Source organism: Anguilla rostrata, chromosome 7 (assembly GCF_018555375.3).
Source record: "Anguilla rostrata isolate EN2019 chromosome 7, ASM1855537v3, whole genome shotgun sequence".
Lineage (NCBI taxonomy): Eukaryota > Metazoa > Chordata > Actinopteri > Anguilliformes > Anguillidae > Anguilla > Anguilla rostrata.
In genome coordinates, this window is record NC_057939.1 from 46,409,235 (window position 1) to 46,422,210 (window position 12,976).

The 12,976-nt window shown below is 45.2% G+C and overlaps 1 protein-coding gene and 1 long non-coding RNA gene across 13 annotated transcripts in view; one reads left to right on the plus strand and one right to left on the minus strand.

The window, feature by feature from the left end:
• LOC135259863 (uncharacterized) overlaps positions 1-12,976 on the plus strand; it is a 131,798-nt gene that overhangs the window by 26,473 nt on the left and 92,349 nt on the right. For all 11 annotated transcript variants that reach the window (XR_010331409.1, XR_010331413.1, XR_010331407.1 and 8 more), the window contains exon 2: positions 6,771-6,956. This is a non-coding gene — a long non-coding RNA (uncharacterized LOC135259863). The remainder of the gene's footprint in view (positions 1-6,770; positions 6,957-12,976) is intronic.
• Positions 1-12,976, minus strand: part of LOC135259862 (protein shisa-like-1a) — a 44,819-nt gene that overhangs the window by 17,786 nt on the left and 14,057 nt on the right. For both annotated transcript variants that reach the window (XM_064344724.1, XM_064344723.1), the window contains exons 2-3: positions 7,364-7,558; positions 1,803-2,016 (exon numbers count right to left, since the gene is read on the minus strand). In XM_064344724.1, the coding sequence (XP_064200794.1) occupies positions 1,803-2,016; positions 7,364-7,430 (281 nt within the window). In that variant the 5' untranslated portion in view covers positions 7,431-7,558. The remainder of the gene's footprint in view (positions 1-1,802; positions 2,017-7,363; positions 7,559-12,976) is intronic.

Below are 12,976 nucleotides of genomic sequence, written 5' to 3' on the forward strand. Positions count from 1 at the left end.
CTTTTCTTTTGCAGAGACAAACCGGGGAATCAAAATGGAAAACAAAATATATTGCAATATGTTTTTTGAACACTTTGTTGTGGAATATATCTTAATATATTTCCCAATAGTCCACACATTGGAAACGTATACGGCGGTATGTTTGAAATGTATGGCGGTGTATTCCACGTGTGTAAGGGAAGGACAGAGGATGGCGCAGCACGGAGACGATGAGCTCATTTAACGTGTGGCTGCGTAGCAGAGGGGGAGCTGCTCGTTCTCCGTGTGAGGTGTGAAACAAGCGCGAAGGGAGAGAAGGTAGTTAGCGGTAGCCCGTGTTGTCAGCGCTTTTCTTTTTCTTTTTTTTAAAAGCACAGAATAAGAAAATAATCTAAATGCATGTAAATTCGGTGGCACACAGCAATTAGCAGCACCGAGTGAGAAGTGGATGCTAAGCCCTGAGCAAGGAAAACTAGGTACAGTCATGAATTTCAACAGCCTTGGTCTTGATTAGGTACAAAAGCGCATCGACTTCTCTCCAGTAAAATGTACGGTGTGTCTTCTTTTTTCTTTTTTCGGCTCGTGTTCTCTCAGGTATCAAAATGAAATTAGCATTTTTTTTTTCTTCTCTTTACTCCAGGCAGTCGGAAAATGATAAAACTGAGAGCAACTGCACTTGTGGGCACATTAACTTTATGTGCGGTGGAAGATATCATTAGTGTAAACCCTATGACCAGAAATGGGAAGCAGTGAGTCCGTGTGCATTTCTCCAGGATGGGGTCTGCAGACTGGAATATCACCCACTGCTGTGGGGGCGGGGGGGGGTCAGGGAGACAGGCTATTATACGCGAATGCAGAGTGATCATTAGCATTGGAAGCTTGGCGTGTTGTCTATGCCGGGCAAAATAAGAGCTTTTCCCATGATAGGTGTGACAGAGCGTGTGATAAGCGCAGTGCAGAATGATTAAAGGAAGCCAGGAAACGTGTACGTGTTAAGCTAGAAAACTGGAAAGGAAACGACTGTGATGCCGACGCCTTTTTGGGCGGGAGAAAGGAGAGAGCGCTCGTTCACGGCAAGGAGCAAAATGTTCAGTATGAGAATCTACTATGAGAGCACTTTCAACTGTAAAAGATTTGATTTGGTCCCTAGTGGACTCATGCTGTGTTACAGTTAACACTGAGCATTTCTCTGGGTATTCTTTGTAACAGTATGTTACAGTGTATTCTATTGTGTATATATACTGTAACATACTGTCCATTGTGTTTACATTGTAACAGTATGTTGCAGTGTATTATATTGTGTATATATATACTGTAACGTACTGTCCATTGTGTTTACATTGTAACAGTATGTTCCAGTGTATTATATTGTGTATATATATACTGTAACGTACTGTCCATTGTGTTTATATTGTAACAGTATGTTGCAGTGTATTATATTGTGTATATATATACTGTAACGTACTGTCCATTGTGTTTACATTGTAACAGTATGTTCCAGTGTATTATATTGTGTATATATATCTGTAGTACTGTCCATTGTGTTTATATTGTAACAGTATGTTGCAGTGTATTATATTGTGTATATATATACTGTAACGTACTGTCCATTGTGTTTACATTGTAACAGTATGTTCCAGTGTATTATATTGTGTATATATATTGTAACGTACTGTCCATTGTGTTTACATTGTAACAGTATGTTCCAGTGTATTATATTGTGTATATATATACTGTAACGTACTGTCCATTGTGTTTATATTGTAACAGTATGTTGAGGCGTGTTCCATTTTTTAAAAGATGTTAGAAGCTGCGCCGCTTACTTGTGCTGTAAGCCGTCTGTTTGGCTGGTCAGGTTGAGCTGCATGACGGTCTGGAACTCGGTCTCATTGCAGCAGTACTTGAAGGCTGTGTTGTTGTGGAAGCAGCAGAACATGTAGGTCTTGTTGTCGGAGAGACGGGGACAGTGGAAGCCGAAGTGGTAGCGCCCCTTGTGGTCAGAGTAGGGCTCGCACACGCGGAAGTGCGCGGACAGGGCTGTGGGAGAGAGAAGGTTCGAGATGTACAGCAGAGAAGAACACAGAGAGAAAGAAACCTGGATTCTCTGTATGTGTCCTTAATTGTGGCTTACAGCTAAATGTGTTAGTTTTTTTTTTTTCTATGCAAACACAACTTGGTAACTCCAGCGATCTCCAAAATGAACTGTCTGGATGCAGAAATAACACTTGCAGTTATTTGTACAGTACAGACAGACTAAGGACAGCGAGAAAGAGGAACGGAAAAGGTGTGAGAAATGCTTGCTGAAGCCCACTCTGTTCCAAATCTGTATGCTTGTTTTTATGGCTATTTTAAACGTTCTAATAGCACTGTGGTTTTCTCATTTAAAAACCACAGTGCAGGCAGTCGGTGATAATGAGGCTGCTGTTTTTAAAGAAAATGTTTCGTCATGTTAAATAGGCTATAGGGAACAACTGGCGTCCTGACCACATTACACTCCTGATTTCAGTTATTTGGCAAACTGCTATTATGATCATAATTACATTGGAACTACCATACAAATCCTAGGCATTTCATCTTCAGGTAGGTGGTAAGGTTGTTGATTCTGAAAAAAATTGTTTAAAAAATCAGCATTTCAGTGATTTAGGTGGTTGGCTTCGATTTTTTCGACTGAAAAAACAAAAATCTGCTGCTGAGGCATTTATTGATCTCTGTTTAGCAGTTTGCCCATGAAATGAACCAGATAAAATGAGCGGAATGTTCCCAGCACACATTTTCATTCGCTGGCTTTAATTAATTTACTGTGAACACAGTTTCACATTTTATTACTGCTTAATAGATTAGAAAAATAAACTTCCACTGACTGAATAACACACATGTAAGCAGGGAGGTGAGAAAGAGAGCGACAGAGAGAGAGAGAGAGAGAGTGAGATCTCTAATGCCAGATCTCTTAATTCAATCATCTTTTTATGCCATGAAGACGATGGCACCATTAAGGCTGAAAGCATTTCCGTCAGGGCGTTTAGACGGAGCAAATCGTATCCCCTGTTTTCAGGAACAGCCTTGTTTAACCCCGGGGCAAAGCCACATTAACTTCCCCGAGAGAGAAAAAAGAATCCTTTCTGCCTTAATGGCTCTTGTCTCGCAGCGATGGTAGTGAGTACAGGGGGGGGGAGTCTAATGAACAGGGCTTCCAGGCTTTTTGCAGGTATGCGAAGGTATATCCTGGGGCTAAATGGCTTTCCCTTTTTACTCGTTCTCCATCTGACAGGCTAGCAGAACTGCTATGAAAGTGGGGAAACGTTGGGAAGTGTGAAATGCAACTCCGTTCGAGGCGAAGTCTGACTCTGCAGGAGCCGCGCCTGCTAAACAGGGAACGAAAGATTGATTCATGGTTGGATGTCAGATGTAATTAATTTTTTGGCTCCTTGGTGCATATTAATTTAATACTTTGTTGGTTGGGGTGGGTGGGGGGGGCAGTGATTGGGAGGGGATTGTGCGATGTTTTGTTTAACAGATCCAATTTGTCACTATCTGGCGTAGCTGCCAGCCTGTGGTGACAGAAACTCCTACCGTGCAGATTTTAATATTTAAGATGAATGATGTTGGTTTGACTGCAATAAAGCCATCAAAGGAATGTGTACGTGCACGCGCACAGACATGCATGCGCACGCTTCCGTACACATACAGAAACAAAGCCAAACACACTCACATACACATGCTCCTACACTCGCGTACACACATGCGTACATACACGTGCGGACACATGCATACGCAGACACACACAAACACGCTCACGCATATGCACCTACAAGCATGCACACACGTATACATAGACGCACACACATATATGCACACACACAAAGCATGCCCTTCCTTCCCTGTCTTATCTCTTACGGTCTTCCTGGTTTTTTCCCGATTTTTCACAGTGACACGGGGGGCAAACTGGGGCCACAAACATGGAAAGGCTACAGATCCAACAAACAGGGCTCATTTACATAATTCAATTACAGAAAAGGAAAGATCAGAAGAAAGATTATGAAAAAGATTAGATAAGCCCTGTAGAAATAATGTGTTGTCTTCAAAGAATTGAGGTCGGCTTACCTCTGTCTGGCGCTATTAGAGCTACAGATCATATTCTGCTGCACTTGAGGCATAATCTCATTTATTGTACAGTGCCTATTCATGGAATATGCGTAACGTGGAATTTTCCATCAGTCTTTAGCTCACTGAAAAATGACTGCTTTTTATTTATGCATTTACTTGCGAATACTTCACATTTTAATTTGGTTAAGTCACATGTTTAACCGACCTGCTTGCGAATCCCACGCACGGTATATGAAAAGTCTGTGTGGTTAGTCCACCTCTGTTCATTCTAAGCCTCTGGGTCTGTTTGTTTTTATTAATTGGTCGGTTAAAGCAGCTGATCAATGCAGCTAGGTCACTTTACCTCTCCCACCTCATTAAAATGTGAATATGCAAAATTTAATTAACTCTGCAAACTGTTTTGTTCCCTTTTTTTCTTTTCTTTTTTTACGGCACAGTGAACGTAGACAATCAATGTCGTACGATAAGGAAGCTCTGGAGAGTAGAATAGGTATGGGTGCGCCTTAGTGTGGAAGCTGGCACTTTCCCAGTCTGTCAATCTCGATTAAAAATGGACATTTACATTTTAATGCAGGCACTAGGTGGTTATGCGAGAGTTTACTGTAGTTAATAAACATTTATGTGGATACTCATCCATTGTATCCAGTTATTTTATGCGTCATTACGGAACGGTTAGGAAGCAGCGAGTTGCTTAATGAAGTCTCTGCTTTACAAATGTTCGTTAATGTTTTGGTGCATGTTAAATTGCGACCCCGGGAAGCCAAATCCGGGTGCGAGAGGTGCTGGTTTATCGGGTGGGTGCTGAGGCGTGTGTTCAATACTGTAAAGAAGTCTCTCCCGAGACAAACTCACACATGTACTGAATTTACCTCTTTAAATATGTACTAAACCACTTCTTTATACGTAATGTACATAATCTACCTCTTTATGGTGCCTTCTTCCTGGTCCTTGTAATGCAGGTAACTGTTTGTAAAGCCTGTGTTTTGCATAGTTTTGAAATGTATATTGATTTTAGCACAGCACCAAAATGCCCTCTGAGGACAATGAAGAGCTACTGATAGTGTGGAACCAAGGGGTTGCAGTCCTTCCAGCGCCCCAGTGCGTAATCCAAACACACTGGCGCGTAATCCAAACACACTGTCTCATAATCCAAACGCACTGGCGTGTAATCTAAACACACTGTCTCATAATCCAAACACACTGTCTCATAATCCAAACGCACTGGCGCGTAATCCAAACACACTGTCTCATAATCCAAACACACTGATGCGTAACCCAAACACACTGGCGTGTAATCCGACCGCACAGGGTGAATCGCCGACTTCCAGCGTCCTGATTAAATCAGCACGCCCGACACCGAGCGTTCGCCCGGCGAGCTCAGCTGTGCAATCTCCCAGCAGGCCGTGCGCCCACAGGGCGGCGGGCGAAAGACGCCGCGCCGCCATTTGCATTTAGATGAAAGCCGTCCGGAAACGTGGGGCTCATAAGGGGGGTGGGGGTACCGGACGGGGGGCCTCTCCTTTCATTTGGTGGTGAGATTACAGCAGGCAGGTTTCAGCAGATCGCAAATTACGTTTAAAAAAAAAAAAAGGGGGGGGGGGGCTTCTCAGTGCATCACAGAAGAGATTTGAGTAGGGATATAATAATAACTGCAAATTGCTAAATGAATGAAATGTTATGTAGTGGGGAGGGGTATAAGGAAGGGAGGTTTGAATCTCAGCTTGGATATTTGGAGCCCCTAGGAGAAGTAGGTTTAAAGTAAGAGGCCTTAGTTCTTGCGGTATTTTTATTTTTATTTTTTAAAGCAACGCGATTTTAAAGCAGGCCAGCGTGTTCTGCGGTTTCTTTATGACCAAGAGAATTGAAAACGATGACAAAATAAGGCATTTTTTAACAAGCCTGCGAGGGAGAGAAGGCTCTCTTTATTAGGGTTTTCATTACAGCAGCGAAGCTTTTATGCTCAAACAGGCTTTCCACCAGGGCTATCCAGCTTTAGCGAGCAATATTACTGGTGAACTTCCATTAGAAGAAAGATGAAAAGTTCAGATGTCGAAAATCCATCTGGTCTTAATAATCTCTAAAAACAATAACATCTGTCTACATTTGAGCTAATATGGCAGCACAAGAAATGCAGAGATATGGGAGATATGAACTGGAAGGCCTTGTCCAGATCTGCAAAGGCTCGTAATGCAGAATGCATATCAGGTTAATCGTATAAATGACGTCTCTGTCTCAAATTCAAAATGCTTTATTGGCATGACAAGATATTTCTTATGTTGCCAAAGCACAGAAACAAACATATAAAATGGAACACATAAACATAAATCTAGACAAACGGTGTACAGACAAATACAGGCCTATCCTAATATGCTCACTGGTCTCTCTCTCTCTCTCTCTATCTCTCTCTCTCTCATTCTTCCCCAGTGGGCAATCATCAATCTGCTCATCTTGAATAAACGCCTCATGTTACTGCCGTGTGCTTCTGGCTAGTCCCTGAGACAGTCTGCACGATTAATCATGAGCTAAACGAAACTACGGAGGCCCGTTTGGTCCACGATTCAGTCTCGCATGCAGAGCCAGCAGTTAAACTAGATCCCGGAACGCCTGTCTGCCTGCTGTGTTCTTTCGGGTTCAGAACAACATGAACTCTTCTCCCTGTGTGTTTGTGTGTTATTTTTTTGTTGCAGCTATTGTCGGACAGCCGTGTCACAGGAGGCCACCGGTTCCCAAACTTGCGAGCCCCTGGACCCACTTAATTGGCGCGGAGGACTGTGCGCGGAAACGAGCTGCCAGGTGCGAGGACAGACAGGTGAATAAACGGGCCCAGAAGAGGACAGCAGGTGTGTGCGACTGATTAAAGACTGGAGGTGGAGGTGAGTTTGACACCCGAATCCCAATTTCCAGAAGGGAAGCACCGAAGACTCCGGACTCAGTTTTCGGTGCGTTTATTTCGGGAAGTCACGTAGTGTCAGTGACGCAGGTGCACGGGCGTGAAGTCTATCGGAAAATCTTTTTCTTTTCGCATCGTTTCTCACAGTGGACTTTTAATGGGAGCCCCCAGGCTCGCAGGTTAATTATGAACACGAGGAACAGCTCAGTGCGAAGCTGTTATTGTGTCAAGGCCTAAAGCATTGTACTTGCACTAGAATATACATATGTTTGACAGGATATTGAAGGTACTGTGCAAGCTTGGTGTAGGCTAACGAACAATAGCGATTGCGTTCTGATAAAACCACCCCCCCCCCACGCCGGTCGGGAGAATGCGTGAAACGCGACTCACCTGCCGTGGAGAGCAGGAGGAAGACCACCGCCAGGACGTTGAAGGACCGCTGACCGGTGATGCTCATGTTCCCTGCCCGGTCCCGCAGCAGCGGAGAGCGCAGTCGCCCTCTGCTGGCCGCTCAGTGGCACCGCCTCAGTCCCCCTCCGCGCCCTCGCTGGAGCCCCGCATGGCTGTTGCTCTTCTGCCGTCTACCTGCAGGAGCCCAAAGGGATAGAACACAGCATTACAGGTAGTGCGAACCACGGAATATTCCAGAATATGTACCTGCGAGAGCCCCACAGGGATTGAACACAGCATTACAGGTAGTGCGAACCACGGAATATTCCAGAATATGTACCTGCGACAGCTCCACGGGGATTAAACGCAGCATTACAGGTAATGGGACCAGGGAATAGTCTTGGAATATGTACCTGCAAGAGCTCCACAGGGATTAAACACAGCATTACCAGAATATTTTACTGCCAAGGACCCGCAGGGGATTTAACAGACTGCAGGCCAAGAGCGAGGCTGAAACGTTTATCCGCCATTTTAACTGCAGGAGACCTACAGTGGATTAAATGGAACAGCACTTCAGGTCAAGGGTGAATCTGCAATGCTTCATTTTTCAATTTTCACCTGCAAGGCTGTTCTCTTTCAAGTGATGAAATTTGAACACAAATGACCTCTTAACAGCACTGAGGGATTTACCCCCCACCCCCTTCTTACGTATACAGAACAGAGAACAGAGTGTTTTTGGTGGGGTTTCCATCCAGCTGTTTTCATGCAAATTTTTTCTTTTCGTATGCAAACCTGAGTGGAAACATTGCAAGCGAGTTTTGAAAACTGGCCGAGGTGGAAAAGTTGGCGCGTCGATAAAGAGAAGACGTGTGATGGAAGCAGATTTTTCGACAAAATGATGAGACGGGGACTTAAGTCACATGCTTCCACTCCAGAAAGCCCAAAAAAATGTCATTAAACTGACCATTGCATGTCCTCTTCGACGTCGCTGGGCTGCATATCTTACAACCACATACAGTCGAGTGAGGGCTCTTATGAGCGCTCTTCTGAAAGCGAGTATGCAAGTATGCGAGTGTAACTCCACGAGCCCTGTCATGCAGAAGCCGTGGTTGAAAAAGTGCACTCTCACTGCTTCCATATCATATTAAGAAGGCAATTGGAACCAGGTGCTGCTAATCAAGTGCACACGATTCGTTGATCATCGGGAAGTGCTACCACCGGCTTATTTTCGGCTGAATAAACAATGTCAAATTAAAATTAGAGCCTGTTCCCCTTCCCTGTTTCCAAAGATGGATTGTTGAAATGGTCTCCAGCATACAAATGGAGGAACTTGGATCCACGAGAACTAGCCGTTTCCAAAAATTCTCTGCTATTTCGGGACCGTTTTTTTTCTCGCCTAGGTAAGTGTGAAGTGTGTCGTGTATTTCTCACATGTGTAACTCACTAATACAGACTGGCTGTTATTTACTCATTTTTATCTATTGATTTTTTTTTTGTCAATTTGTCTCTTGTCCTCTGTGCGCTGTGCGTTGTTATCTACTGTTAGGACTTTGTGAGGACTGGAGGAGGGTTAGTTATGTCCTAACGTAAAAACCGCTGATTTGAAAGAGGATGTACTTTCTTTTTCACGTCACTGTAGACACAAAACACACCTGTTGTCAAAGAGCAAAAGTTCCACTGAAGTGACCAGATCTGCATAATGTGTCGTAATCGAGTGACGAATGTTAATTAGTGACACAGTCATTCAGCTGATGAGTACAGTGGGAGTGCTATCAGCAGTAGGCCACATGCTACGGGGTACACGTGTTCCCGCTGGGCTCCCCAACTTACAAAGGACATTGCAGGCAGTGGCTGAGGCTTAAAAATGCAACGGCTTATTCTCCATGCGGAGGGAATGCTCCCAGAAGCAGTGTGGACTGAGGAGAGAGAGAGAGAGAGAGCAGAGGTGATTCCAAAAGAGTCCTAAATCTTTCGAGCTGATGCCCAGCCAGAGCTCTCTGCCGCCTGTGGTTCTGGTCGCTTCGGGGGCTTTATCCGTTCCCGAACAGATTTGAACTGGCAGGGCTTGTCCTAGACGCCCCGAACGGAGGGGCTGAGTCACTCGCGGCGATGTGGGGGAAAAAAAAAATAAAAAGGAAAACATTATGCGCGCCGTACGGCTTTTAATATCACCACCAGGCTAATGGAGCTCAGACAGAGAGCGCTAACTCGCATTAGCATGACACGCAGCCCACCTGTCATCTCAGCTACGAGCGCAAATGGTAACATCCAATCAGCCGCCCAGATCCGTGTCTGCATTTTAATCAGTAGCGCTCTGCGAGAATGGGTGAAAAAACTGAATGCTCGCTTTGCATGCGAGGCTTCTTCCTGACTGGGACCGGCCTATGGAGGGCCGTGCTAGGACCGACCTACGGAGGGCCGTAGCCTCTGTGTTCTTATCTCCCGCCGTCTCAGTTCAGGGTTCACAGACGGTCTGCGAGGTGAGAGACGGGACGAAAGGTCAAAGGTCACGCGCCGAACATTCGCCACGCGCAGCAGCGCGGGTCTGTTTTTTTTTATTTCCCTCGTTCCCCGCTCGGCGGAATTAGCGGTATGTGCCGATAACGTTTCCCGCTCTCCCGTAAGCGGCGACGAGCGGAGAGACTCCGCCGAGGTTTGTTGGCGGTGCCGCGCTCCGTTAAAATATTCCGTTAGATGAACTCTCGTCCTGGACCCGCTTTTTCCTGAGCCCCCCCCCCATCTTACTCGGCGGGGGCCTGTACGTGTGTGAGCCCCCTCCTGGGCTGCGCCTCAGAAGGACGCTTTGCGGATCTTATGCATACGCCTGTCGCATTTCACATGCGGATGCAACCCTGCCGAATGCATTACAATAAATAAATAATAAATATCAACAGCTCTGAGCGACGGAGGCAGGTCCTCCCGGTGGAAATTTGACTCTCGAGCTCAAATCGCTGGGGGTTATACCCACACCTACGCAAAGGGGGGGGGGGGTAGACATTTTTTCTGGTGAATTTATTCTCCATCCAGAGGGAAGCTTTTATTATTTTTTCCCCTTTTGTGTTTGTTCTCCAAGAGATTTTTGTTTATCCAGTTTGACTTTAATCTCATGCAGTTTTTAAACTGTTTTTAAACTAATTTCCTCGCCATTCCCCAAACTTCATTTGAACTATACTCCATAAAGTCTGCATAACAGTTGCACTGAAGCCATGATGCACTGTAACCACAGTGCTAGATTCAAATATCCGTCTAATACATAGCAAAAAGAACCATCTGTACCTGACCGGACTTATCCAAACAACAGTCCTCGGGGGCCGCAGTGTCTGCTGATTTTCGGTGTGTTTCAGCGGAAGTGATTAAGTCATTGATTGGCTGAAGATTCAACACACCTTGTTCTCAAGGCCTTAATTGGCTGCTGATGGAAAGGAAACCACAAAAATACTGCGGACCCTGCGGCCCTCCAGGCCTGGACTTAAACCTGCAGACACTGTGACCCTCCAGGCCTGGAGATAAACCTGCAGACACTGTGACCCTCCAGGCCTGGAGATAAACCTGCAGACACTGTGGCCCTCCAGGCCTGGAGTTAAACCTGCAGACACTGCGGCCCTCCAGGACTGGAGTTAAACCTGCAGACACTGCAGCCCTCCAGGACTAGAGTTTGACACCCCTGCCTCTCTGTTCCCTACATGCATGAGGTAACCCTACAGCCTCTCTGCCCCAAGCCAGCTGTCAGTCATTAAGCTTCAGGGCCCCGGTCAGACCTTCTGAGGCATGAGAACATCTTAATGACACAACAGGCCACGCCCTCACCTAACGAGGCGGAGCTTTCCCCTGGCACGAGCGTCTGGTCTCCCGACAGTCTGTGCTAATTAGACAAATACACAGGCATTCCTTTAGCGAGACTTTCACACCCCACGCTTAGGTTGCTTCTGAGCAGAGGCGTTTGTCGTGAGAGAGAACTGCATGTTCACACTAGCGATGCTCCCAAACAGTTTTGTGACTGACCTGATAAAGTCCGCCCGGAACAAAACTTCATCAAAATAAGGAAATGTGTTTTATGAATATTAATAGTCTGTAACCATGGAGATGTGACCCTAAGATAACTCTTAATAAATAATTGCTGCAGGTGTTGTTAGTTTTTTTTTATTGATTAAAATTATATAGAAATTAATGTTTTAATTATAGACACTAATAGCTAAATTATTATCGAAATGTTGAAATTGAAATTAAAATTCCACTGAAATGCAGGTGTGAATCAGATTCATTTCTGGTCCTCTGTCTGAATTATGGGGAAGGAGGTGGGCTTGCGTGGGAGATCTGTTCTTTCTTTCTGAGCCTGGAGTCTGGGATGGAGAGCGGCTGCTCCATCTCTCACTCGGCTGTTTGTAGAGCGGGAGGCTCCCCGCGCGAGATGACCGAGGACGCCGAGCGCAATGACAGGGAGACTTCATCTGTGCCGAGCCGCGATTCGGCGCGGGGACGCCAGCAAACGCAGCACACTGCCTGCGACTGTTACTACACCTGATACCCGTTATACCTGCGTAGTCCTGCTCCCTTTTAATATTATAGCACTACTACTATTATTATTATTAGTAGTAGTCGTTGTAGTCGTAATCGTAGTAGTAGTCGTCGTAGTTGTAGTCGCAGCAGTAGTAGTCGTAGTAGTAGTCGTAGTCATAGTAGTAGTAGTCGTTGTAGTCGTAGTAGTAGTAGTAGTAGTTGTAGTCATAGTTGTAGTAGTAGTAGTCGTTGTAGTCGTAGTAGTAGTAGTAGTAGTTGTAGTCATAGTTGTAGTAGTAGTAGTCGTTGTAGTCGTAGTAGTAGTAGTAGTAGTTGTAGTCATAGTTGTAGTAGTAGTAGTCGTTGTAGTCGTAGTAGTAGTAGTAGTAGTAGTTGTAGTCATAGTTGTAGTAGTAGTAGTCGTTGTAGTCGTAGTAGTAGTAGTTGTAGTCATAGCAGTAGTAGTAGTAGTCGTAGTAGTTGTAGTCATAGCAGTAGTAGTAGTAGTAGTAGTCGTTGTAGTCGTAGTAGTCGTTGTAGTCGTAGTAGTAGTTGTAGTCATAGTTGTAGTAGTAGTAGTCATTGTAGTTGTAGTAGTAGTCGTAGTAGTTGTAGCCATAGCTGTAGTAGTAGTAGTAGTAGTAGTCATTGTAGTTGTAGTTGTAGTCGTAGTAGTTGTAGTCATAGCTGTAGTAGTAGTAGTAGTAGTCATTGTAGTTGTAGTTGTAGTCGTAGTAGTACCATCTCTGTTGCATTACCTCTGAAAGCAGACAGGCTCAAGCTTGTGCTGATCTGATCGGATTAGGAAGGAGAATCATTCCAGCTGAGAGATGTGAGCCGTAAACCGCGGGCGATGTTCCTGTTCTCCTCGCGTACCTGCACACCTTTTTATTAACACTGCAGGGTGTAAATAACCCTGTCGGTCCCTGCGGCTGGCCTGACTCATCGATAGTTCAGCAGGTGCTAGCGGGTTGGGGAATCGCCTTGTAGCCAAGGTAACCAAGTAACCCAGTAACCAAGCTTCTAGAACTCTCTCTCTCTCTCTCTCTTACATTTCCTTACCGGAATCTGGGAGCCTCTAACGTAACATCCTAAAGCCAGTCGAAACCAAGTTCA